General features: G+C 43.9%; 5 protein-coding genes across 5 annotated transcripts in view; all 5 read right to left on the bottom strand.

The window, feature by feature from the left end:
• Positions 1-27,063, bottom strand: part of LOC138162618 (protein Wfdc21-like) — a 387,573-nt gene that overhangs the window by 70,402 nt on the left and 290,108 nt on the right. The gene's annotated exons all lie outside the window — the stretch shown is intronic.
• Positions 1,468-3,329, bottom strand: LOC138162123 (C-C motif chemokine 4-like). Its single transcript, XM_069089206.1, has 3 exons — positions 3,057-3,329; positions 2,320-2,434; positions 1,468-1,870 (listed from the first exon to the last, which is right to left on the bottom strand). Exons 1-3 carry the CDS (start codon positions 3,127-3,129, stop codon positions 1,783-1,785), a joined length of 276 nt encoding a protein of 91 aa, XP_068945307.1. The 5' UTR covers positions 3,130-3,329; the 3' UTR covers positions 1,468-1,782.
• Positions 8,475-10,197, bottom strand: LOC138162122 (C-C motif chemokine 4-like). The gene is made up of 3 exons (XM_069089205.1): positions 10,037-10,197; positions 9,319-9,433; positions 8,475-8,895 (listed from the first exon to the last, which is right to left on the bottom strand). The coding sequence occupies exons 1-3, from the start codon at positions 10,107-10,109 to the stop codon at positions 8,808-8,810; spliced, it is 276 nt and encodes a 91-aa protein (XP_068945306.1). The 5' UTR covers positions 10,110-10,197; the 3' UTR covers positions 8,475-8,807.
• Positions 15,328-17,089, bottom strand: LOC138162121 (C-C motif chemokine 4-like). Its single transcript, XM_069089204.1, has 3 exons — positions 16,905-17,089; positions 16,190-16,304; positions 15,328-15,744 (listed from the first exon to the last, which is right to left on the bottom strand). Exons 1-3 carry the CDS (start codon positions 16,975-16,977, stop codon positions 15,657-15,659), a joined length of 276 nt encoding a protein of 91 aa, XP_068945305.1. The 5' UTR covers positions 16,978-17,089; the 3' UTR covers positions 15,328-15,656.
• Positions 22,313-24,213, bottom strand: LOC138162120 (C-C motif chemokine 4-like). The gene is made up of 3 exons (XM_069089203.1): positions 24,046-24,213; positions 23,348-23,462; positions 22,313-22,916 (listed from the first exon to the last, which is right to left on the bottom strand). The coding sequence occupies exons 1-3, from the start codon at positions 24,116-24,118 to the stop codon at positions 22,829-22,831; spliced, it is 276 nt and encodes a 91-aa protein (XP_068945304.1). The 5' UTR covers positions 24,119-24,213; the 3' UTR covers positions 22,313-22,828.

Here is a 27,063-nt window from a genome sequence, read left to right as displayed (position 1 = left end):
CATCCATCAAATGGAAATCATAATATTCTCTGTCTGTATTTCACATGGATGGTTGAGAGAAAAGTCAGTCCTTTGGAGACTTCAAAACTCCCTAAGAACTGGTGTTGTGGACTAGAGGATCAGGGATTTGAAGCTGGGAGGAACAGTAGAGGATATGAATTTCAACAAGGACTCATTTTCCTGCCCAATCCCTTAGAAATCTCCCTTGGGATTTCCTCTTCCCAGCAACCCTATGCTGCAGGCAGGGCAGGGAGAATGGGAACATTGCCCACCCACAACCACCACTAATCAATAAAGACCAACAATGAATAACACACAGCCTTTACCTCAGTAAAGCTCTTTACAACTCTTAATGCACATTCTGCTGCACCTGTTATCTCATGTTAGTCTCAGGGCAGTCTTAAGGGATAAGAAAGAAAGTTTGAATGCGTTGCCCAACATCACCCAGTAAATGTCTGGTAGAGGCCAAATGGGAATGCCGATTCATTTCAGGAATTAACATGTGCATTAGTGGATAGAATGCTGAGCTTTGAAGTCAGAAAGACTAAGTTTTCTGGTTTCAAATCTGGCCTCAGATACTTACTAGCTATGTTTTTCTTGTCAAATTAGTTAACTCTCTTTGCCTCAGTTTCCTTATCTGTCTAATGAACTGGAGAAGGAAATGGCAAATCACTCTAGTATCTCTGCCAAGAAAAAGCAAAATGGGGTCCCAAAGCAGCCAGACACAGCCAAAAATATCTTGACAATAACAATATGTTGATTTACTTCAAAAGGTGATTGAAAACAATTCTCACTATTACGTTCCTTGTGGGTGGTCACCTAGTCACTATTTAAAGACCTCCATGAGAGAGAAAACAAATCACAACTTGATGCAGTCCATTGCAGTTTGGACATGTATAATTGCTAGAATGTTATTCCTAGTGTCAGGCACAGAATTAGGTCCTTACAAATTTCACCCTTTGTCTTTGGTTCTATCCTTGGGACCCAGAGAGCACAACTCTCAACTTTTCCGTAGGACAGACCACCTCCAATACATGAAAACAGAAATCATGACTGACGTGGCTCTTCTCTTCTCCCCACTGACCATTCCAACTTCCTTCAAATCACCTTTTTGTGACTCTAGGCATTTCACATCATTGGTTGCCTTTCTCTGAGCATTCTCACCTTTCAAATGTTCTTCTGAAACTATGGGCACCAACCACAACACTCTCTGGGTGATCTTACCAGATAAGAAGAGTAGGAATATTGCCTCTCTGTTCTTGGAGCTTTGCTTCTCAGCATGGAAGAAGATGGAATTTTTGTAATCAACCTGCTGACTCAAAGGGAGATGGAAGCCCACTGAACCCACAGAGCTTTGACAGAAACTTCGCTGGCCAATGATGCCACACCAGTCTTATTTGATAAGAGATCTCCCCCCTCCTGAAACCCTCATCCCCAAAGAACATTGAAACCACAACCAAAAGATGTACCTTTCAAAAGCTTTATTCTGAAATCTTTGTGCTAACAGATATTCATGGAATCCTGCGGGTGACCCAAAGGACTCCAGAAGAGAGGCCATGCTGCTCAGAGAGGTCCCATGGGGAACCATTGTCTTGAAGAAGTGCAAATAGCAGGAAAAAATACCTAATGCTGCCACCAAATAATTCACATAAATCTCACAGATAAGAATGAATTAGAATGGGGAAAAGATCTACAGAAGGTTGGATTTGGGGAGATTGCATCTGCCTGTGGAATTGCTCAGCTTGGTCCATTTCCCTTTAAGGTCCAAGGTCCCTGAGGCCTTCAGTCCAGCTCCAGCTCTTCCACATAACTCTGAACCCAGGCCTCACTGGGGTTGGCACACACCTGCCGGCCTCTTTTGGTCTGGAACCTGAGTAGGGAGAGGAGGAGAGATGAAAGGTCATGGAGGGGGAGATGTTTCTCTGTGCTCCCCCATGTCCAGCACTGACCACTTCCTGCACATCTCTGCAGGGTCTTAGGGGACAATCCTCACCTCTAGCAACATCCCTCAGGTCTTCCTGAGTATTCAGGTTCTCTCTAGGGATATGTCCAGGGGTTGTCTCTCAGGAAGCCTCACCTTGGCAAATAATCCCTGTTGCTTCAGCTTATCCCTCCCCCTTGGGTGAGCAGCTCCCATCTTGCTCCATGAAGAACTCAACCTTCCCCAGGGATCACTTGGGGGGCTTCTTTCCCTTGTGTCCAGGGTTCCCCCAAAGTGGCCTGATTCATCCATTTCACCAAGTTGCTAGCTGGCCCCATTTCCCCTTGCCATCCTCTCTCCCTGGATCCCCCCAAGAGATTCAGTGAGTAGATACTCACACCACAGCTGGCTGGGAGCACAGGCTGCTGGTCTCATAATAGTCTGTCACAAATTTTCTTTGGATCTGTTGGCTGACATAGGAAAAGCAGCAGGAGGTGGGAGGGTCAGAGCCCACTGCAAAGAGAGGGGAGGCATGGGATTAGTAAGGGCTTAGGTTCACACCATACATTCCTTAGCTGCTGACTCCATCTCAGGAACAAACTCAGAACTGGGCACACTGGAGATGTGATCCCTTCTGTTCCCCTTACCCTGCTTCCCTGAAGTGCCAGGTGTGACTCTCGTGCCTGGAGGACAATCAGACCTGCTGGTCCCATCCCCATAGGGGATGATGTCTGGAAACCTGAAGCGTGGAATCTAGAAAGGATGTCAGAGACCTGCCCATCCAATAACTGTCTCTGCCTAGGAAGTCACTTGCTGGAGATCACTTGGGTAATTAGTGGCAAAGCCAGAATGAGAGCTTAGCCAGACACAGAATCCTGGCCAGTGCCCTTTCTCCTCTCTTGTCTCATGTCCATCTAACATTTAACCAACATATACTATCAGGGGCATGTTAATGCCTTCAGGTCCAAAAGGCACAGACATCCTCCCTGCTCCTGCTCCTGCCCCTCCCTTTTAGTCCTCCCCTTCCCAACCCTCACAGATCCCTATGGTTAGACTAGCCTCATCTCCTGTCAGGGTTCTATCCAGCCTAGGAACAGAACTTGGGCACAACCACAGAAAGAGAAAACTCCCTTACTCGGTGCAGAGGAAGCCAGAGAGCTGACAGCCATGACCACGAGGATGGAGAGGGCGGCCACAGAGAGCTTCATGATCCTGACAGGAGAGAAGGCGTGGAGGAGCAGAGCACAAGCTTTTTGTAGGGATTTCTTGAAGTACCCAGAGAGGAGGAAGGAACCTAACAGGAGAGGAAATTCTGGTAGAGAGTTGATGTCGTGGTAGGTGTTAGAAACTAAAGAAAGAGCCCAGGAAATGTAAGGCTGGTGTCAAAAGCTGAGGTTCTTCCCCCCTCCCTCCAGTGCAACTTCATCATGGGGGAAAGAGGAGGGAGGATGAAGAGAGAAGTGTGCACATGGTGGGGTGGCAAAGGTGCTGAGGGGAAGTGGTCAACCTGCGCTAGCAGAAGACGGATTAAACATATGCAAAGACAAATAGGAAAGAGAGTTTTGTTGACCATTGATATGAGGAAGCATTCAACATGACCTTCATGCCACTTTAATTTCCTAACTGCCTAGATCTTACTAATATACATTTAGGGGCACAAGAGTCCTAGATGGGCTAGTTGAACACTCTCATTTTCCAGCTAAAGAAACCGTGGCCCAGAAAGAAGTGATTTGTCCAAGGTCACATCAGTAGGCAGAAGCAGATCCTGGAAATGTTCCCAGGTTTGTTGGCTTCATGTCTTTATACTTACAGAAAATGGTCCATACAGAGGAGTCACCTTAGGTCTTTCAAGGGCACTCCTCAACAACTTTTGTGCAAACAATGGCCATGAGCAGGTGAAATGAGGACTCCAAGTTTTGTCTAATCCCTTCCTCTGCTTTACTGTCTGGAGATTTTATTTGTATCACTTTAAGGATATAAAAAGATTTTTAACATTAGTTATCTCATATCATCTTTACAACAATCATATAAAGTAGGCAGAATTGGTATTCTTATCTCTAATTTATTTATGATGATTCACATAGAGTGGATAGGGTCCTAAGCTTGAAATCAGGAAGATCTGTGTTCAAGTCCCATCTCTGAAACTTATTAGCTCTGTGATCTTTAACCTCCCATTGCACCCTGTCAATATTCTAATCAGATCAATTGTAGAACAGTTGCTATGTGGTTACCAGTATTGTAGGGCAGGGCAGACATCTCGTTCAATTTTCCAGAAATTTGTTTGAAATGAAACTTTGCTATCCAGGTCTGGGATCAGGAGACTTGAAACCTGATCCAGGATCTACCTCTCACTACAGGAATCACCTCAACAAGGCCTTTCTCTCTGGGCCCCAACTGGTGTGAGAAAAGACAGCTAATGGCTCTTCTTCTAAATCTACAAGATTAAGATATAGGCAGTTATAATATCAGAGAAGTATGAAGCCCATGCTGAATAATCCTTCAAATCAATGGTGACCCTATTGTAATGGGAATGCAAATTTGGAAGATCTTCCCTGCCCCTAGGCTAAAATGCACCTGAAGCCTGGGGTGGGAGGCTTGTTTTTCAGTAGATACTTCTTGATTGGCCAGTGAGTCAATAAGGTTGTTACATTCTCTGAACCAGGAGAAGGCTATATAAGCCCTGATGTGTAGCTTTGTTTTGGGACTCACTTTGAAAAGTGTTCTGTGATTTGATCTGAATTCTGGGAAGCCTTTGTTGAGAGTCCCCCGGCTTTGAAAAACCCAGATGTGGAAACCCAGATGTTGACTGGGTATGGATGTAATGGTTGGACAGTTTGGAAAGCTGTCTACTTGATCTGTTTCTGTCTTGATAATTCTGCCTGTATACTTTGAAGTTCGGGGTGCTGACCATTTCCCCTGAACAAGGTAAACGATATATGTCTGACTGATTAAAGTAAGCTTGTTAACCCATTTTGAGTTGCTTTCCTTTAACAAAGCAGATCCAAGAACCTGTGCTAGCAGCCACCCTGGGAATACTGGGGTGCTTGCTGCTACACCTATCTCTCCTGATTTCATTTTGCATTTGTTTCATCAGTCTCTGTTGCTCTCTCAAGTTTATCACTGACCCCCTCAGCACCCTTGTCATGGCCCTATACAAACCTCTCTCCCTTTTCCATCCACTCTCCTCTTTCCCCCATTATCAAACTTCCTGGAGGAACAAAACCTCAGCCTTTGACATACTCTTGCATTTCCTGGATTCCTTTTTCAGTTTCCAACACCCACCATGACACATGCAGCTTCTTGGGGTAAGTGGCGTGAGATATTGGTCTAAGCTTCATTTCTCACTGGCTGCTTTCCAGTTTTTGCAGTTGTTTTGGTCACAAACATAATGCTCACCCAAGGGGGTGATGTTCTTGGATGTCCTAACCATTCCATTGCCATGTTCGCTTGCTTCTGTTTCTCAGTGAAGTAAACAGAACCTGGAGAAATGCTAATGACATGATTGCAGTACTGTCAATGAAACAAATTGGAATAAGTCAAGAATGCTGATCCCTGCAATGAGTGAACCTTCCAGCAGAAGACTGAAGATGAAGACTGATTTCCAACTTTTGATGGGGAGCTGTTAGATTAGAGATGCCAAATGAGACAAACATTTTCATTCCTACCCAATACTTTTGCTTTGTTTCCTTATACACAATGTATTATAAAGGAGGGTGGCTTTGGGACCACTAACAGCAAGGCAAAAATAGGAGAAAGAAAGGAAAGACCAACAATGAAAACCTGAAGGGGAAAAAGAATTCTACAAGGGAACCCAAGCAAATGAGGGCAGTGAATTCCCATTGTGCTAAACTTAATAGATACCTAAAAACACCAAACTATATTTAGTAGAAATTCACGGATTGATTCACCCTTCTCTTTTCTGTACTTTATGTATGGAAATGCTAATATTTGTTGAAATTTTGATGTTAAAAATAAAAAAGAAGAAATTAACAACATGTGAGGGTCATGTCAATTTATGAAACACTCTGACATAGGCTTAAATATCACTGCCTCATGGTCAATGGTTGGGTTTGCAGAGCCTAACCTGGCATTAATATAGGTTTGCCTTGTGGGTCTTTTCTGTTCCTAGGGTTTCCTCTTCCTCCCTCTGCTGAGAGTCATAAGTCACTCTCCCTTTTACTTCCTGTGTCCTATTACCTAAAATGAGTCACATGGGACATAGAAAGATCCAAGGGAATATGGGGGCCCAAAATGGGAATTCCACAGGGTATGTCCTCAAAAAGACAGAATTAAAGATTCAGTGTTACAGCAAAGCCATAGAAATATCATTGCCAGACTTCCCCTGGAGGACTGGAGTCCTGGGAAAGGAAAAGAAAAGAGAAGGAAAGAAGGTCTCACTACATTGTCTGATCCAAGAAGAAAGAGAGAAGAAGAAACGGGACTGGGATTTACCATTCCTTATTATCAGCAGGAATCAAAAGAGGACACCTTTTCACCTAGAGTTTCAGAGAGAAGTGAGGATCCCACTCACATGACAAATGAGCTCTGCTCTTGTGGATTGCCTACTCTTTTCCCCTCCAGCACAGGTAGTGTGCTGTGGTGGCTAGAGGAATGAACTTAGAGTCACGGAGGCTGAAGTATAAACCCTACCCCTGATACTGACTAGCAAACAAGGGGTGCCAAGGCAAGTCACCCAATTATCTTCATCCTTTAGACACTAATCATTTCCTTGCCTAATCCTTTAAATTCCCTAAGTTTTGCTGAATTTTCCCCCCTTCGTTTTAAAAACTTTCTTTCAAGGAATGAGCACAAGAGATGTTCAGAAATAACTGGAATAAAATATGCACTGAAAAAAATAAAATTGAATTGCAAAAGAAAATCAAGAAAAGTAACAGGCACATCTTTGGGCTTCTCTGGTTTTTTTGCCTTTGGCCATTTTAAGAGCCTTTCAAATCTTAGGGATAGAAAAGGATTGATTCAGCCTCATTCCCTGTGGGAACCATTCCAGACTATCCTAGAAGAGGTGAAAGTTTGCTAGTATTCAGAGTAGAGCAGTGGTGGAAACCCAGCTTGGACACTTCCTAGCTGTACGCTCATGGGAAAATCAATGAAACTCTCAGAGCCTTAGTTTTCCCATTCATCAAATGGGAATAATTATACTTCTCCCTATTTCAAATGGGTTGAGAAAATTCAGTCCTTTGGTGACTTCAATACCCACTAACGATGGGTATTGTATTCTACAGTAAAAGATGAAGTTTTGCAGCTGGAAGGAACCTTAGAGAGCATAAAATTCTACAAGGATTCATTGTGCTTCCCAATCCATTTCCAATCTCCTTTGGGATTTCATCACTCCACACAGGGTAGAGAGAATGAGACCATTGCCTACCTACAGCTACCACAAACTAATAAAAAAAAACAATAAAGAATAATAAACAGCCTTTCCTTCACTAAAGCTCTTTCCAGATCTTCAAGAATGTTCTGCTGCCCCTGTTAACTCATTTCAGCCTCAGGGCAGTCTTAGGGTATACACAGGAGAGAAAGTTTGAATACATGCCCAAGATCATACAACGGGTTCCTGGTGGAGGTCAAATGGGAATGCCAGAGAGGATTAGATGTATTTCAGGAATTTACATATGCCATAGTGGACAGAATGCTGGGCCTAAAGTCAGGATGGTCCAAATTCAGTCTCAGAAACTTAATAGGTGTGTTACTCTGAGCAAGTAACTTAACCCTCCTTGTCTATTTCCTCATCTGTCCAATTGCTGGAGAAGGAAATAATAAACCACTTCAGTATCTCTGCCAGGAAAACCCAAAATGGGGCCATAAACCATCAGACTTGACTGAAATGACTCAACAGCAATGTCAACAATATATTGATCTTCAAAAGGTGATTGAAAAAAATCCCCATTATCACGTCCTTTGTGAGTAGTCACCTTGCCACTGTTTAAAGACCTCCCTGGGAGAGAGAACCCACCACAGTTTGGTGTGATCCATTCCAGGATGGACAGCTCAAATTATTAAGAAGATCTTCTAATCTCAGGCACAAATTTAGGTCTTTACAAATGCCACCTCTTGTCCTTAGTTCTACAAAGGACATAACTTGTGATACTTGAAAACAGAAATCAGGGCTGGCGTGGCCCTTCTCTTCTCCCCACTGACCGTGCCAATGTCCTGCAAATCATCCACTTCTTAATCTAGACATTGCACATCATTGTATGCCTTTCTCTGAACATTCTCTAGCTTTCAGAATTCCTTCTTAAACTGTGGATACTGAACACAAGACTCCCTGGGGGGGGGGGGGGCCTTATCAGATAAGAACAGGAGAAATATTGCCTCTCCATTCCTGGAACATTGCTGCTCCAGAAGGGAGACAATGGGGTTTTTGGAATCCCCATCAACCTGCTGACGCAAAGGGAGATGGCAGCCCACTGATCCCACAGAGCTTTTACAGAAACTTTGATTTACAATGATGCTACACCAACATTATATGATGAGTAAAACTGCCCCTCCTGAACCCCTCATTCCCAAAAAACATTGAAACAATAGCAAAAGGTACTATTTTCAAACATTTTATTGTGAAATCTTTGTGCTACAGACATATGTAGAATCCAGCAGGTGACCCAAAGGACCCTTAGAAAGAGAGGCCAGGCTGCTATAGAGGTCCCCAATGGGGAGCAGTTGTCTTCCAGAAGTGCAAACAGCAAGAACAAACACCCAAAGCTGCCACCAAATAATTTACATAAATTAAATGTCACAGATAAGAATAAATAATAATGGGGAAGGGGATCTCCAGAAGGCTAGATTTTGGGAGATCACATCTGCTTGTGGAATTCCTCAGGTTGGTCCATTTCCCTTTAAGAGTCATTGTCCTAGGGCCCTGAGCCCCTCAGCTCAGCTCCAGGTCTTCCACATAGCTCTGAACCCAGGCATCACTGGGGTTGGCACACATCTGCCAGCCTCTTTTGGTCTGGAACCTGGGGAGGGGGAGGAGGAGAGATGAGAGGTCATGGAGGGGGAGATGTTTCTCTGTGCTCCCCCATGTCCAGCACTGAGCACTTCCTGCACATCTCTGCAGGGCCTTGAGGGACAATCCTCACCTCTGGCAACATCTCTCAGGCTTTTCTGCCTGTTAAGGTTCTCTCTAGAAACCTGTCCAGTGGGGAGTCTCTCAGGAAGCCTCACACTAGAGTATAACCACTATTGCTTCAGTTTCTCCCTTCCCCTTGCGTAAGCTGCTCCCATTTTGCTTCATGGAGAACCCAACCTTGGCCAGGGACCCCTTGGGGGGCTTCTTTCCCTTGTGTTCAGGGTTTCCCCTGAGTGGCCAACTGGCCCCATTTCCCCCTGCCATCATCTCTCCCTGGATCCCCCCCAGAGATTCATGGATAGATACTCACACCACAGCTGGCTGGGAACACAGGCTGCTGGTCTCATAATAGTCTGTCACAAATTTTCTTTGGATTTGTTGTCTGACATAGGAGAAGCAGCAGGAGGTGGGAGGGTCAGAGCCCACTGCAAAGAGAGAGGAGGCATGAGATTAGTATGGTTGTATGTTCACACCTTTCATTCTTTACCTGCTGACTCCAATCCACAGATATGCTGTGTACTAGGCACACTGGGGTTGTGATCTTTCATGTCTGCCTTCTCCTGCTACCCTCCAGGACCAGGTGTGATTCTCATTGTGCCTGGAGGAGGATCAGACCTGCTGTTCCCATCCCCATGGCTGAAAATTTATGGAAACCTAAAGTGTGGGAAGCTCAGAGGGATGTCAGAGACCTTCCCATCCAATTCCTGCCTTTGCCCAGGAAGCCACTTGCTGGAGATCACTTGGGTAATTAGTGGCAGAGTCACAATGACAACTTAGCCAGAGACAGAATCCAGGCCAGTGCCCTTTCTCCTCTCTTGTCTCATCTCCATCTAACATTTAACCAGCTTATATTGTCAAGGGCAGGTTAATATTTTCAAGTCCAAACATATAGAAATCCTCCGTGCTCTTGCCCCTCCCCATCCTCACAGATGCCTAGGAAAAGTCTAGCCTGGTCCCCGTCAGAGTTCTATCCAGCCTATGACCAGACCCTGGACACAGCCACACAGGGCTGGAAGAAGCTCCCTTACTCGGTGCAGAGGAAGCCAGAGAGCTGAAGGCCATGACCACGAGGATGGAGAGGGCGGCCACAGAGAGCTTCATGATCCAGACAGGAGAGAAGGCGTGGAGGAGCTGAGACAAGCTGAGACACTCTGGAGGTCTGCGTCTGTCTCATGTGGGTCCCCTTTTTATAGAGGTTCCTGAGAGTACTCGGAGAGAAAGAAGGAACCTCAAAGGAGTGGAAATTCCGGTGGAGAACTGATGTAGGAGTTCAAAGCTAAAAAGGGAACCCAGGAAATGCAAGGCTGGTGTTAAGGACTGAGTTTCTCTCCCCCTCATGCAGCTTCATCAGGGGGGAAAGAAGAGGGAGGGTGGAGAGAGAAGTGTGCATGTGGTGGGGTGGCAAGGGTGCTGGGGGGGAAGTGGTGAACCTGAGCTAGCAGCAGACAGAGGAAACATGTGCAAAAACAAATAGGAGAGTTCTGTGGACCATTGATATGAAGAAGTATTCAACAAGACCTTCATAGTGCTTCAACATCATCACTGACTAGATCTCAGGATTGGAGATTTAGAGGTCAAAGTGTCCTAGGTGGTTTAGTGGAACACTCTCATTGTCCAGGTAAAGAAACTGTGGGCCAGAGAGAAGTGACTTGTCCAAGGTCACACTGATAGTCAGGAGTAGATCCTGGAAATGTTCCCATTTGTTTACTTCACATTTTTATACTCACAGAAAATGGTCAATATAGAGGAACCACCACAGGTCCTTCAAGGGCATGGCTTGACAACTTTTGTGCAAATGGTGGCCATGAGCAGGGCAAAGAAATGAGGCCTCTAGGTCTTGGTCCAGCCCTTCATCTGCTTTCTTGTGTGATGATTTTAACACCTTACATTTGTATTGCTTTAAGGATACAAAAGATTTCTATGCTGATTATCTCATATCATCTTTACAACAACCTTATGAAGTAGACAGTGTTGGTATTTTTATCACTAGGTTAGTAATGAGACTTGACATAGAGTGGATGGGGTCTTAGCCTTGAAATAAGGAAGATCTGGGTTCAAGTTCTGTCTCTGAAAAATTATTAACTGTGTAATCTTTAAACTTCCAGTGTCCCCAGCCAACACTCTCTAATCAGATCATTTGTAAAGTAGTTGCTGTACAATTACCAGTATTCCTAAACAGCTTGTCCAAATTTAAATAACCCAAAAGTTAAAGATACAGGTGTCAACCTTAAGCCTTCCAGCTTCAGGCAGGGTTGGACAACATTATGGTACAGACCCCCATGAGAGGGGAAGCATCATGAGGCTCTCTGGGAAGGAGTGTATATATATAATACCTTGACATTTTTAAGTACTCAACTATCATATAGACCATCACATCTTTTTCTGTTCAAAATGGGAATGAAAATGATGCTAAAGAAGAGAAAACAAGATGTGGGGGAAGACAGAGATGGGTGTGAAAGCTATGTTACTATTTAATGGGTTGAGAAGTGGTAGCGTTGGGCAGGCATCTCCTTCAATTTTCCTGAAATTTCTTTGAGATGTAACTTTCCTTTCCCATTCTGGAGTCAGGAGGCCTGAAACCAGAGCCAGACTCTGCCTCTCACTACTGGAATCACTTGGAACAAGGCCCCTCTCTCTTGGCCAGATTTTCTTTAGTTGTGAAAGAAGGGTTTTGGACAATAAAGCTAAGGATCCTTCTCCTTCTGAACCTATGGTCCTAAGATCTAGGCAGCTATAGTATCAAAGAACTATGAGGGTCAGGCTGAATAATCCTTCAAATTAATGCTGGCCATATCTCTCCTTGCTATTTCATTTTCCATTGGTTTCATCAGCCTCTGGTACTCTCTCATCTTTATCACTGCCCCCTCAGCACCTCTGTCATACCACGACACACACACTTCTCCCCTCTCCATCCACTCTCCTCTTTCCCCCATGATCAAATTGCCCCAAGGAACAAAACCTCAGCCCATGACACAGCCTTGCATTTCCTGGGTTCATTTTTCAGTTTCCAACCTCCACCATGACACATGCAGCTTCTTGGGGCAGATGGTGTGAGATATTGGTCTAAGTTTAATTTTTCTCTGGCTGCTTTCCAGAGTTCCCAGTAGTTTGGGTCATATACAGAATGCTCACGCAATGCAGTGATTTACATAGATTTCCTAAACACCCTGCTGCCAAGTTCACTCACTTCTCTTTCTGAGGGAAGTATGTAGAACCTGGAGAAGAGCTGATAAAATGACTGGGGCATTGCCAATGAAAACAAATTGGAATGACTCCAGAATGCTGGTCCCTGAAATGAGTGAACCTTCCAGCAAAAGACTGAAGATGAAGCCAGATTCCCACATTTTGATGGGGAGGTGATAGACTGGAGATACCATATGAGACAAACATTTTCAGCTCTGCCCAATACTTTTGCTTTGTTTCCTAACACACAATCTGTTATACAAGAGGATGACTATGGGGCCACTAACAGCAAGGCAAAAATAGGAGAAATAAAGGGAAGGGCAACCATGAAAAGTTGAGGGGGAAAAGAAATTCTAGAAGGAGACACAGGCAAGTAAGGGAGGTGATTTGCCATTGTGCTAAACTTCATATATACCTAAAAACAAACTATATTTAGTAGAAATTCACAAATTCCTATGCCCTCCTCTTTTCTGTTCTTTCATATATTGAAATGTTATAATTTTTTTATATTTTAATGTCCATAATAAAAGGAAGTAATTATTTCTGAGGGTCATTGGAATTTATGAAATACTATGATGTAGATGTAGATGTCACTTCCTTTTGGTCAGTGGTTGGGTTTGCAGAACCTAACCTTGCCTTAATAGAGGTTTGCTCTGTGGCTTTTCTCTGGTCCCAGGGCTTCCTCTTCCTCCCTCTGCTCAGAATCATAAGTCACTCTCCCTTTTTCTTCCTCAGTGTCCCCACTAACAAAAATGAGTCACAGGGAACATAAAGAGATCCAAGAGAATATGGGGACCTAAAATGGAATGCTACAGGAGTACATTCTCAAAATTACAGAGAATTAAACATTAGATGCTACTGTAATGGCATAGAAACATCATACTCAGACTTCCCCTGGAAGACTCAAGCCCTGGGAAAGGAAAGGAAAAGAGAAGGAAAGAGTGTCTCCTTACATCATCCTGACCCAAGAAGGAAGAGGGAAGAGGAAACCAGATTGGGATTTAGCATCCACTCTTATCAGTAGGAAACAAAAGAAGACTGCTTTTCCCTTTGAGTCTCAGAGAGAAATGAGGATGCCACTCACATGGCAAGTGAGCTCTGGTCTTGTGGATTTTCTACTCTTTTCCCCTCCAGCAGAGGTAGTATGGTGTGGTGGTTAGAGATGAACTTACAGTCAGGGAGACAGAGGTAAAAATCCTGCCCCTGATATTGACTAGTAAACTGGGTGTCCCTGTGCAAGTCACTAAACCATCTTCATCCTTTAGACACTGATCATTTCCTTTCTAATCCTTTAGATACTCTGAGTTTTGCTGAAGTTTTCCCCTTCCATTGAAAAAAATTTTCTTTCAAGGCATGAGCATAAGATACATTCGGAAATGAATAGTGGAAAATGTGAATTGACAAAAATAAACTTGAATTGTAAACGTAGAAAAGTACAGGCACATCTTTGAACTTCTGCTTCTTTCCGGGGTCATTTTGAGAACTTTCAACTCTTAAGGATAGAAAGGATTGATTCACCCTCATTCCCTGTGGGGGCCATTCCAGACTAGCTCAGTAGAGTTGTCAGGATGCTGGTATTCAAAGTGGAAAGTAGTGTTGGAACCCTGCCTTGAACACTTTCTAGCTATATGCTCATGGGAAAATCAATGAAATTCTCAGAGCCTCAGTTTTCTCATCCATCAAGTGGGGATAATAATACTCCTTCCTCCTGTTTCACATGAGATGTTGAGAGAAAAATCCATCCATTGAAGATGTTGTAACATTCTAATAATGGGAATTCTGGACTAGAGAATCAAGGATTTGGAGATGGAAGGAACCCTAGAGGGCATGAAGTTCAGCAAGGATTCATTTTGCTTCCCGATCCCTTTCAATTCTCCCTTGGGATTTCAAGTCCCCAACAACCATGTGCTGCAGGCAGGGAAGGAAGAATAGGAATACTGCCCACCCACAACCACCAGGAACAAATAAAAAACAATGATGAATCACACACTGCCTTTGCTTCAATAAAGTTCTTTACAATTTACAGAGCATCTTCTTCTGCCCTGTCATCCCCACAGCAGTCTTAAGGGATAACCAGGAGAGAAAGCTTGAATGCATTGTCCAGCATCACCCAACTAATGCCTGGCAGAATCCAAATGGGAGTACCAGTTCATTTCAGGAATTTTCCTGTGCATCAGTAGATAGAATGCTGAGCCTAAAGTCAGGAAGACTAGCCTTTATAAGTTCAAATCTGGCTTCAGACATTACTAGCTGTGTGACACTGGGCAAGTCACTTCACTCTGCCTCAGTTTCCTGGTCTGTTAAATGAGCTGGAGAAGGAAATGATAAACCACTCCAGTATCACTGCCAAGGAAACCCAAATATGCTAACCCAAACAGTCAGACATGACTGAAATGATTCAACAAGAAAGACAACAATATATTGATTACTTCAAAAGGTGTTTGAAAGAATTCCCCACATTCCTGTCCTTTGTCAGTGGTAACCTACTCACTGCTTAAAGACCTTCATGGGAGAGGGAATCCTCCACAGCTTAGATGTAGCCCATTACGATTTGGACAGCTAATTGTTAAGAAGGTCTTCCTAATGTCAGGCATAAATTTAGGTCTTTACAAATACCACCACTTGTCCTTGGTTCCATCCTTGCACCCCAGAGAGCACAAATTTCAACTCTTCCAAAATACAGAACTGCTAATACTTCAGAAAAGAAATCAGGACTGATGTGGCTCTTCTCTTCTCCCCACTGACTATCCCTTGTTCCTTCAAATAATCCACTTTTTAATCTAGCTACTTTGTATGATTGGACACCTTTCTCCGAACATTTTCTAACTTCCCAAACTTTCTCTTAAACTCTGCTTACTAAACACAAGACTCCCTGTGTGGTCTTATCAGATAAGAACAGTAGAAATATGGGCTCTCTTTCTGGATGTTTGCTTCTCTAGAAGGGAGAAGATGGGATTTTTGGAATCCCTGTTAACCTATGGACTCAAAGTGAGATGGCAACCCAATGAGCCCACAAAGTTCTTACAGAACCATTGTTGTCCAATGATGCCACACCAATTTTATATGATAAGAGCAGAACTCCCCCTCCTGAAGCCCTCTTTCCCCCCCCCAAAATTGAAACTGCCACAAAAAGATATGGTTTTCAAACACTTTATTCTGAAATTTTTGTGCTACAGATATTCAGGGAATTCAGCAGGGGACCCAAAGGACCCTTAGAAAGAGAGGCCAGGCTGCTATAGAGGTCCCCTGGGATACAGTTGTCTTCCAGAAGTGCAAACAGCAAGAACAAACGCCCAAAGCTGCCACCATATAATTTACATAAATGAAATCTCACAGATAAGGATAAATAAGAATGGGGGAGAGGCTCTCCAGATGGCTGGGTTTGGGGAGATTACATCTGCCTGTGGAATTGCTCAGCTTGGTCCTTTTCCCTTTAAGAGTCATTGTCCAAGGCCCCTGAGCCCCTCAGTTCAGCTCCAGGTCTTCCACATAGCTCTGAACCCAGGCCTCGCTGGGGTTGGCACACACCTGCCGGCCTCTTCTGGTCTGGAACCTGGGGAAGGGGAGGAGGAGAGATGAGAGGTCATGGACGGGGAGATGTTTCTCTGTGCTCCTCCATGTCCAGCACTGACCACTTCCTGCACATCTCTGCAGGACCTTAGAGGACAATCCTCACCTCCAGCAACATCTCTCAGGCCTTTCTGACTATTCAGTCTCCCTCCAAAGATCTGTACAGTGTTGGGAAGTCACTCAAGAAATCTCACATTGACACATAATCCCTGTTGCTTCAACTTATTCCTCCCCCTTGGGTGAGCAGCTCCCATCTTGGTCCATGGAGAACCCAACCTTTCCCAGGGATCACTTGGGGGATCTTCTTTCCCTTCTAAGTAGGTTTTCCCAAGTTTCATCCATTTCACCAAGTTGCCAGCTGGCCCCATTTCCCCTTGCCATCCTTTCTCCCTGCATCCCCTCCAGAGATTCAGTGGGTAGATACTCACACCACAGCTGGCTGGGAGCACAGGCTGCTGGTCTCATAATAATCTGTCACAAATTTTCTAGCGATCTGTTGGCTGACATAGGAGAAGCAGCAGGAGGTGGGAGGGTCAGAGCCCACTGGAAAAAAGGGAGGCATGAGATTAGTAAGGGTTTAGGTTCACACCGTACATTCCTTAGCTGCTGACTCCATCGCAGGGACAAACTCTTAACTAGGCACATTGGGGATATGATCCCTCCTGTCTCCCTTACGCTGCTTCCCTGCAGTACCAGGTGTGACTCTCATTGTGCCTGGAGGAGAATCAGACCTACTGGTCCCATCTCCATAGGGGATGATGTCTGGAAACCTGAAGCATGGGAGCTCAGAGAGATGTCACAGACCTGCCTATCCAATTCCTGCCTTTGCTCAGGAAGCCACTTGCTAGAGATCATATGGATAATTAGTGGCAGAGTAAGAATGAGAACTTCTCCAGATACAGAATTTAGTCCCATGTCTTTTCTCCTCTCTTGTCTCATCTCCATCTAACATTTAACCAGCTTGTATTGTCAAGGGCAGGTTAATATTTTCAAGTCCAAACATATAGAAATCCTCCCTGCTCTTGCCCCTCCCCATCCTCACAGATGCCTAGGAAAAGTCTAGCCTGGTCCCTGTCAGAGTTCTATCCAGCCTATGACCAGACCCTGGACACAGCCACACAGGGCTGGAAGAAGCTCCCTTACTCGGTGCAGAGGAAGCCAGAGAGCTGAAGGCCATGACCACAAGGATGGAGAGGGCGGCCACAGAGAGCTTCATGATCCTGACAGGAGAGAAGGCGTGGAGGAGCAGAGCAAAGCTGAGACACTCTGGAGGTCTGTGTCTCTGTCTTGTGTGTCAGTCCCTTTATATAAGGGTTTTTGGAAGTACTCAGAGAGATCAAAGGAATCTAAAAGGACTGGAAAGTCCAGTGGAAAGATGTTGTCATGGTAGGAGTTAGAAACTAAAAAGAGAACCCAGGAAATGTAAGGCTGGTGTCACGAACTGAGGTTGTCTCCCCCAGTGCAGCTTCATCATGGGGGAAAGAGGAGGGAGGGTGGAGAGAGGAGAAGTGTGCATGTGGTGGGGTGGCAAGGGTGCTGGGGGGAAGTGGTGAACCTGAGCTAGCAGCAGACGGATGAAACATATGCAGAAACAAATAGGAGAGTTCTGTGGACCATTGACATGAAGAAGTATTCAACAAGACCTTCATAGTGCTTCAACAACATCACTGCCTAGATCTTAGGATTGGAGATTTAGAGGTCAAAGTGTCCTAGGTGGTTTAGTGGAACACTCTCATTGTCCAGGTAAAGAAACTGTGGGCCAGAAAGAAGTGACTTGTCCAAGGTCACACTGGTAGTCAGAAGCCAAGCCTGGAAATGTTTTCAGGTTTGTTGACTTCACATTTTCATACTCACAGAAAATAGTCCATAAAGAGGAATCACCTCTGGTCCTTCAAGGGCACTGCTTCACAACTCTTGTGCAAATGGTGACCATGAGCAGGGCAAAGAAATGAGGTCTCCAGGTCTTGGCCCAACACTTCATCTGCTTTCTTGTGTGAAGATTTTAACACCTTCACACAAGGTATCACATTGAGGATACAAAAGATTTTAATGCTGATTATCTTATATCATCTCTACAACAACCTTATAAAGTCGCCAGGGTAGGTATTTTTATCTCTGGTTTAATTATGACAGCTGACATAGAGTGGATAGGTCCTAGACTTGAAATCAGTAAGATCTGGGTTTTCTCTCCATCTCTAAAACTTATTAACTCTGTAATCTTTAACCTCCCAGTGCCACCAGTCTGATCTAATCAGATCATTTGTAGAATAGTTGCTGTACAGTTGCCAGTATTCTTAAATGTCTTGTCCCAATTTTGATAACAAGGAAGTAATAGATTCAAGATTCGACCTTAGGCCTTCTGCCTTCAGGAAGGTTTGGACAAAACTACAGGGCAGACCCCCATGGGAGAGGAGGCAACATGAGACTCTCTGGGGAGGAGTGTATGTATGATACCATGACATTTTAAGCATACAACTATCATATGTACCAGACCTGGGGAACCTCCAGCATCAGGGTCACATGCGGCCTTCTAGGCCAATGGGTGGGGCCCTTTGACCGAATCCAAAAGTACAAATCCTTTTATTAAGGGAATTTGTTTTGGGAAGTTTGGATTCAGTCAAAAGTCTGCACTTGAGGACCTATAGGGCTATATGTGGCCTTGAGGCCACAGGTTCTCCACCCCTGATATATACCATCACATTTTTTTTTAATCCAATGGAAATGAAATTCATGTCAAAGAAGAAAAAAACAGATGTGAGGGGAAGTTGGAAATGGGTGTGAATAAAATGTTGCTATTTAATGGGTTAAAAAGTGGTAGGTTAGGACAGGCATCTCCTTCAGTTTTCCTGAAATTTGTTTGAGATATAACTTTTCTGTCCAGGTCTGAAGCCAGGAGAGTTGAAACTAGAATCAGGATTGACCTCTGTATACTGTAATCACCTTGAACAAGGCCCCTTCTCTGGGCCACATTTGGTATTGAACTGGACAATTGATGGCCCTTCTTCTAAACCTACAGTCTTAAGATTTAGGCAGTTATAGTATGAAAGTAGTATGAAGGCCATGCAGAATAATCTTTCAAATCAATGGTGACCTTATCTCTCCTTCCTATTTCATTCCATTGGTTTCATCTGTCTCTGCTACTCTCTCAAATTTATCACTGCCCCCTCAGCACCCTTGTCAGGCCACTACAAACATATCTCTCCCCTCTCTATCCACTCTCCTCTTTCCCCCATGATCAAACTGCCCCAAGGAACAAAACCTCAGCCTCTGACACAGCCTTTTTCAGTTTCCAACTCCCACTATTACATGCAGCTTCTTGGGATAGGTAGTGTGAGATATTGACCTCAACTTGATTTCTCTCTGGTTATTTTCCAGTGTTTTCAGTAGTTTTGGTCACAAACAGAATGCTCACCCAGTTCGGTGATTTCTATGGCTTTCCTAAACACTCTGCTGCCTTCTTCACTTGCTTCTCTTTCTGAGTGAAAAAAAGACCAAGCACCTGGAGAAGAGCTAACACTGTGATGGCAGGATTGTCAGTAAAAACAAATTGGAATGACTGGAGAATCCAGATCCCTGCAGTGGGTGATCCTTGCAGCAGAAGGCTGAAAATGAAGCCAGTTTCGGAACTTTTGATGGGGAGGGGAGAGGAGAGATGCCAAGTGAGACAAACATTTTTCAGCTCTAGCCAATGCTTATGCTTTGTACTTTTATACACAATCTGGTATACAAGAGGATGGCTATGGGACCATTAAGAGCAAGGCACAAACAGGAGAAATAAAGGAGAGAACAACAACGAAAAATTGAGGAAGGAAAGAGAATTCTAGAAGGGAACACAAGCAAGCAAGGGAAGCGATTTACTGTAGTGGTGAACTTAATATTTACCTAAAACCATCAAACCACATTGAGTAGAAGTTCCCAAATTCCTATGCCCTCCTCTTTTCTGTTCCTTCTATATTGAAATGTTAATATTTGTCGGTATTTTGATGTTCAAAATAGAAAAAAGGAAACTAATCACGTGTGACGGTCATAGTGATTTAGGAAACACTATGATGTAGGTTTAGATATCACTCCCTTATGGTCAGTGGTTGGGTTTGCAGAGCCTAACCTTGCCTTAATATAGGTTTGCCCTGTGCCTCTCTTCTGAAGCCCAGGGCTTCCTCTTCCTCCCTCTTCTCAGAATCATGTCACTCTCCCTTTTTCTTCCTCTGTGTCCTACTACCTAACATGAGTCATAAGGGACAGAGAGAGATCCAAGGAAATATGGGGACCCAAAATGGGAATGCCACCAGTATGTGGCCTCAAAAAGACAGAATTCAAGGTTGAGTGCTACAGTAAAGTCATAAGAACATCATAGACTGTCATGGAAAACTGGAGTCCTGGGAAAGGAAAGGAAAAGAGATATAAAGAAAGTCTCACTTCATTCTCCTGTCCCAAGAAGGAAGAGGGAAGAGGAAACGAGAGTGGGATTTAGCATTCCCTCTCAACAGAAGGAATCAAAACAGGACTGCTTTTCCCCTTGAGTCTCAGAGAGAAATGAGGATGCTACTCGCATGGCAAGTGAGCTCTGGTCTTGTGGATTTTCTGCAGTTTTCCCCTCCAGCAGAGGTAGTGTGGTGTGGTGGTTAGAGATGAACTGAGAGCCAGTGAGACAGAGGTACAAATCCTGACCCTGATACTAACTAGAAAACAGGGTATCCCGGGGCAAGTCACCCAGTCATCTTCATCCTTTAGACACTGACTAATCCAACTTTTCCCCCTTCGTTTTAAAAACTTTCCTTCAAGGCATGAGCATAAGACACATTCAGAAATGACTGGTATAAATTCACTGAAAAAAAAAAATGAATTGGAAGAGACCAAGAAAGGTACAGGCACGTCTATGCGTTTCTCTGACCTTGCCCCCCTGCTGTGGCCATTTGGAGAGCCTCTCCATTCTTAGGGACAGAACAAGACTGATTCGCCCACATTCCTTCTGGGACCATTGCAAACTGTCCTGGTAGGGTTGACGTGCACTGGTATTCAATAGTGTAGAGCAGTGGTGGAAACCCAGCGTGGACACTTCCTAGTTTTATGTTCAGGGAAAAACAATTGATCTTTCAGAGCCTCAGTTTCCTCATCCATCAAATGGGGATAATTATGCTTCTTCCTATTTCACATGGGTTGTTAAGAGAAAGTCAGTCCCTCGGCGACTTCAAAACCCACTAACAATGGGAGTTCTAGAAGAAAAGACCAAGGATTTGGAGCTGGAGGGAACCTTAGAGAGCATGAAATTCCACAAGGATTCCTTGTGCTTCCCAATCCCTTTCAAATCTCCCTTGGTATTCCATCACTCCAGGCAGGGTAGAGAGAATGGGAACACTGCCCACCCATAACTACACTAATAAAAAAAAAAAAAACAAAGAATAATAAAGAGCCTTTCATTCACTAAAGCTCTTTGCAGATGTTAAAGCATGTTCTGCTACCCCTGTTAATTCATGTCAGCCTCAGGGCTGACTTAAGGAATACACAGGAGAGAAAGTTTGAATGCATTGCCCAGCATCACACAGTAGAGGCCAAATGGGAATGTCAATTCACTTCAGGAATTTACATGTGCATTAGTGGATAGAATGCTGGGTCTAAAGTCTAGAAGACTCATCTTTCTAAATTCAAATCTGGCCTCAGACACTTTCTAGCTGTGTGACCCTGGGCAAGTCAGTTAACTCTATTTGTCTCAGTTTCTTCATTTGTCAAACAAGCTAGAGAAGGAAATGATAAACCACTCCAGTATCTCTGCCAAGAAAACCCAAAATGGGGTCATGAATAGTCAGACACACTGAAATGACTGAATAATAACAATATATAGATCTTGAAAGAGTGATTGAAAAAAATTCCCACTATTACATCCTTTGTGGGTAGTCACCTAGCCACTGTTTAAAGACCTCATGGGAAAGAGAATGTGTTTTCAAACACAGCTTGAAACAGTCCTTTCCAGGTTGGACAGCTCTAATTGTTAGGAAGCTCTTCCTAATGTCAGGCACAAATTTGGGTCTTTACAAATACCACCCCTTGTCCTTGGTTTTCTACTTGGGTCCCAGAGAGCATAAGTCTCAACTCTTCCAAAGGACAGAACTTGTAATACTTGAAAACAGAAATCAGGGCTAGCGTGGCTCTTCTCTTCTCCCTAATTCCTTGAAATCATCAGCTTCTTAATCTAGACACTTCACATCATTATATATCTTTCTCTGAACATTCTTTAGTTTCCCAAAGTTTGTCTTAAACTTTAGATACTGACCACAAGACTCCCTGTGTGGTCTTATCGGATAAGATAAGCAGAAATAAGAAGAAATGTTGGCTCTCTATTCCTGAAACTTTACTTCTCCGGAAGGGAGAAGATGGGATTTTGGGAATCCCTGTTATCCTGCTACCTCAGAGTGAGATGGCAGCCCAGTGAACCCACAGAGCCATTACAGAACCTTTGCTGTCCAATGATACTCCACCAATCATATGATAATAGCAGAACTCCCCCTCCTGAACCCCTCATGCCCAAAGAATATTGAAAGTACAGCAAAAAGATATGGTCTTCAAACATTTTATTGTGAAATCTTTGTGCAACAGATAGTCATAGAATCCAGCAGGTGACCCAAAGGAGCCTCAGGAAGAGAGGCCAGGCTGCTATAGAGGTCCCCTGGGGAGCAGTTGTCTTCCAGAAGGGCAAACAGCAAGAACAAACACCCAAAGCTGCCACCAAATAATTTACATAAATGAAATGTCACAGATAAGTATAAATAAAAATGGGGGAGAGGATCTCCATAGGGCTGGGTTTGGGGAGATTGCATCTGCCTGTGGAATTCCTCAGCTCGGTCCATTTCCCTTTAAGAGTCATTGTTGGAGTTGCTAGGTGGTGCAGTGAATAGATCACAGGCCATGGAGTCAGGAGGACCTGAGTTCAAATCCAGCCTCAGACACTTAACACAAAAAAACTAGCCGTGTGACCTTGGGCAAGTCACTTGACCCCAATTGCCCTACCTCCCCCCCTCCAAAAAAGCAAAAAAAAAAAAAAATGGAGTCATTGTCCAAGGCCCCTGAGCCCCTCAGCTCAGCTCCAGCTCTTCCACATAGCTCTGAACCCAGGCATCACTGGGGTTGGCACACACCTGCCGGCCTCTTTTGGTCTGGAACCTGGGGAGGGAGAGGAGGAGAGACGAGAGGTCACAGAGAGAAATGTTTCTCTATGTTCTCCCTAGGTCCAGCACTGACCACTCCTTGTTCATCTCTGGAGGGCCAGGAGGAACAATCCTCACCTCTGGCAACATCCCTTATCATTCTCTCTAGACACCTGTCCAGTGGGGAATCTCTCAGGAAGCCTCACCTTGACATATAATCCCTGTTGATTCTGTTTCTCCCTCCCTCTTGGGTGAGCAGCTCCCATTTTTCTTCGTGGAGAACCCAACCTTGGCCAGGGACCACATGAAGGATTTCTTTCCCTTTCAACCAGGGTTCCCCAGTGTGGCCTGATTCATCCATTTCACCAAGCTGCCAGCTGGCCCCATTTCCCCTTGCCATCCTCTCTCCCTGGATCCCCTCCAGAGATTCAGTGGGTAGATACTCACACCACAGCTGGCTGGGAGCACAGGCTGCTGGTCTCATAATAGTCTGTCACAAATTTTCTTTGGATCCGTTGGCTGACATAGGAGAAGCAGCAGGAGGTGGGAGGGTCAGAGCCCACTGGAAAAGAAGGGAGTCATGAGATTAGTAAGGGCTTAGGTTCACACCATACATTCCTTAGCTGCTGACTCCATCTCAGGGACCAACTCAGAACTAGGCACACTGGGGATGTGATCCCTCCTTTACCCTGCTTCCCTGCAGTGCCAGGTGTGACTCTCATTGTGCCTGGAGGACAATCAGACCTGCTTGTCCCATCCCCAAAGGAGATAATTTGTAGACACCTGAAGTGTGGGAGCTAGAATGGATGTGCCCATTCAAGTCCTGCCTTTTGCCCAGGAAGTCAGTGTCTGGAGATCACTTGAGTAATTAGAGGGAGCATCAGAATGGGAACTTCGCCAGTCAGAGAATCCAGGCTAGTTCCCTTTGTCCTCTTGTCTCATCTCCATCTAACATTTAACCGGCATATACTGTCAGGGGCATGTTAAGCCTTCAGGTCTAAAAGGCACAGACATCCTCCTGCTCCTGCCCCTCCCCCCCTCTCAGATCCCTATGGCTAGACCAGCCTCATCTCTGGTCAGGGTTCTGTCCAGCCTAGGACCTGAGCCTGGACACAGCCACACAGGGCTGGAAGAAGCTCCCTTACTTGGTGCAGAGGAAGCCAGAGAGCTGACGGCCATGACCACAAGGATGGAGAGGGCGGCCACAGAGAGCTTCATGATCCTGACAGGAGAGAAGGCGTGGAGGAGCAGAGCAAAGCTGAGACACTCTGGAGGTCTGCGTCTCTGTCTCGTGTGTCAGTCCCCTTTTTATAGGAATTTCTGGTGGTACTCAGAGAGAAAGGAGGAACCTAAAAGTAGTGGAAAGTACATTGGAGAGCTGATGTCATCATAGGAGTTAGAAACTATAGAGAGCCCAGGAAATGTAAGGCTGGTGTCACAAACTGAGTTCTCCTCTCCCCACTCCACCGGACTGCAGCTTCATCATGGGGGAAAGAGGAGGGGAGATGGAGAGAGAAGTGTGCATGGGTGGGAAGGGTGGCAAGGGTGCTGGGGGGAAGTGGTGAACCTGAGCTAGCAGTAGAGACAAATGAAACATATACAAAAAAACAATAGAATAGGGAGCTTTGTGACCCATTGATATGAAGAAGTATTCAACATGTCCTTCACAGTGCTTTGACACCATAACTGCCTAGATCTTAGGATTGGAGGTTTAGAGGTCAAAGGGTCCTAGGCAGTTCATCTGAACACTCTCATTTTCCAGCTAAAGAAAATGTTACCCAGAGAGAAGTGACTTGGTCAAGGTCACACTAGTAGTCAGGAGCTGATCTGGGATATGCTCCTAGGTCTTTTAACTTCACATCTTTATACTCACAGAGAATGGTCCATACAGAGGAACCGCCTCCAGTTCTCCAAGGGCACTCTTACATGGTTTTTCTGCAGATTGTGGCCATGAGCAGGTCCATGAAATGAAGACTCTTGGTCTTGGCCCCTCCCATCATCTGTTTTGTTGTACAATGATTTTAACACCTTCCATTTGTATATCACTTTATTGATTATTGATTACCTCAAATCATCTTCACAAAAACATTACAAAGTAGGCAGGGTTGGTATTCTTATATCTGGTCTACTTATGAGCCTTGACTTAGATCAGACCTGCACAACTTGACAATAGGTAGGGGCCAAAATTAAAATAGGCTAAACTTCTTTCAGCCACAGATAGGTTTTTAGCATCCAACTTTCCAAGTAAAGGTATAATTAATGATTAAACTATTGCGCAAATAAACCATACTTAAAAAGGGAAATTTCAATTAATATCAATTAGTTATACTTATTACTTAAGATTTTTAAGAATTTAATATTAAGAAATCACATCAATATTTTAAAAATTATTTTACTAAGCAGAAAAGTTTTAATACATTTATCAGGTTTTCTTACTCTTTGCATTTAGTTAATGGGACATAACATACTTCTAGTCAGCAATCAGTTTGTCACCAACTACTCTTTGCTGCATGGTCATATGAGACAAACATATTCTCAAAAACACTTATTTTTTTTTATCAGGACATAATCCAGAAACTGCAATCAGCAAACACTTCTTTATGAAGTCACCTTTAGTAAAAGACTTCCCAGCAGCGGTAATTTCTTTAGAAATCTAAAAACTAACCTTAATAGCTGCCTCATTTTCTGAGTTTACTTTCTTGAAAAACCATTGTTCCCCACCCCGATTTTTTCAACAAAATTGGACACTTTAATTTGTTTTTTGTGTCCAATTTGCTTAAGTCAAGATATTTTCACTCAAAATGATGACAAAGTTTGCATTCCTTCATATTGGCTATTACTTCTCGGTAAAGAAGGCACAATATTTTGTCTCGCATGTAAGTAAACAAGTATCTATTTGTCCAATCTGGATTAGAGACTCTGTGTTCTGATTCTGTTGAGGGCCAGTCTCTGACCTGGTCCATACATGGGAAGACTCTGGTTCAGGATTTCTCCTAAACCAGCTCCCCATGAAGTCTATATTATATCTTAAGATTGGCTCACCATCTCTTCCTGACTTGCAGGAGCTTAGAACTCAACAACCGAGCTGTGACCCAGACATAGATACATGCAAGGGAACAAGGACATTAAAACATATGGAATTATGTAAGTCAACAAGGACATAAAAACATACAGATATGCTAAGTGTACAAGAACAGTAAATATTTTTGCATGTATTCCTAAGAGATAATTGCTTTGCATTCATTATATGAATAAACCCTGCCCTCTGATCAATAAATAGGAAACTGCTATGACAGATTCTCACCTTGCTCATGTCCATCATTCCATACTGCTGGTTCAGCCTATGCCCATCAGGCATTAATGGCGCCTCGTAAAGGGACTTAAGAAAAGTTCCCGGTAGAGAAGTGGCCTCCAGTAACTCTGGAGAACATTAAAAAAGGTAGGAGGCAAGAGTAGGATTTTCTCTTAAGGTAAAAACTTGCAGAGGGTAACTCACTAGGCTAATGTGAGTATATGATAGGGATTAGTAGAAAATACAAAGAAGCAAAGATTAGCCCCCCAAAAAAAAACCTTCCAGGAGAAAATGGGACAGGTACAAAGCAAAAGTAGAGACCGAGAATGTTATCCCAGACTATTAAAGAGAATAGTAAAAGAAGGAGGATTATTTATCATTACTAGTCAGCTACAAAAATCCTTGGAATGTGTAGAGCAGAAGGGGATGGTAGATTTGGTAATAGGGGATACAGCAGGATACAGACAGAGGAGTAAGAGGCTTATGGAGGAGGGACTCCAGCATTTCCCCATTTCTGCCTTTTTTCTATGGAATATATTAATGATATGTTTAACATCAGAAATGCAAGTGCCGGGGGTGGCTCAAACCATTCAATGTGATACAGCTGTCTTTGTTGGAAACAGATAAAAAGAAAATGATCAAGTAAGTTTTACCTAGGACCAAGCAGAATATCTGATTTCTGCAAATGATCTTTAACAATATCTGAGTACACTCTTCCTGTCATTTTCTCTATCCGTCTGTTTTGTTTATGTGTCTCTGTGTGAAAGAGTATGAGTGAGTAATTTGACCCTATAAGGTTTAATATGCAGCTGGACTGATGTTTCTCTCTCTCTCTCTCTCTCTCTCTCTCTCTCTCTCTCTCTCTCTCTCT

Source organism: Petaurus breviceps, unplaced genomic scaffold (assembly GCF_028583685.1).
Source record: "Petaurus breviceps papuanus isolate PSGF00001 unplaced genomic scaffold, PetGlider_PUasm1.0 186, whole genome shotgun sequence".
Lineage (NCBI taxonomy): Eukaryota > Metazoa > Chordata > Mammalia > Diprotodontia > Petauridae > Petaurus > Petaurus breviceps.
This window is presented reverse-complemented; position numbering and strand designations above follow the sequence as displayed.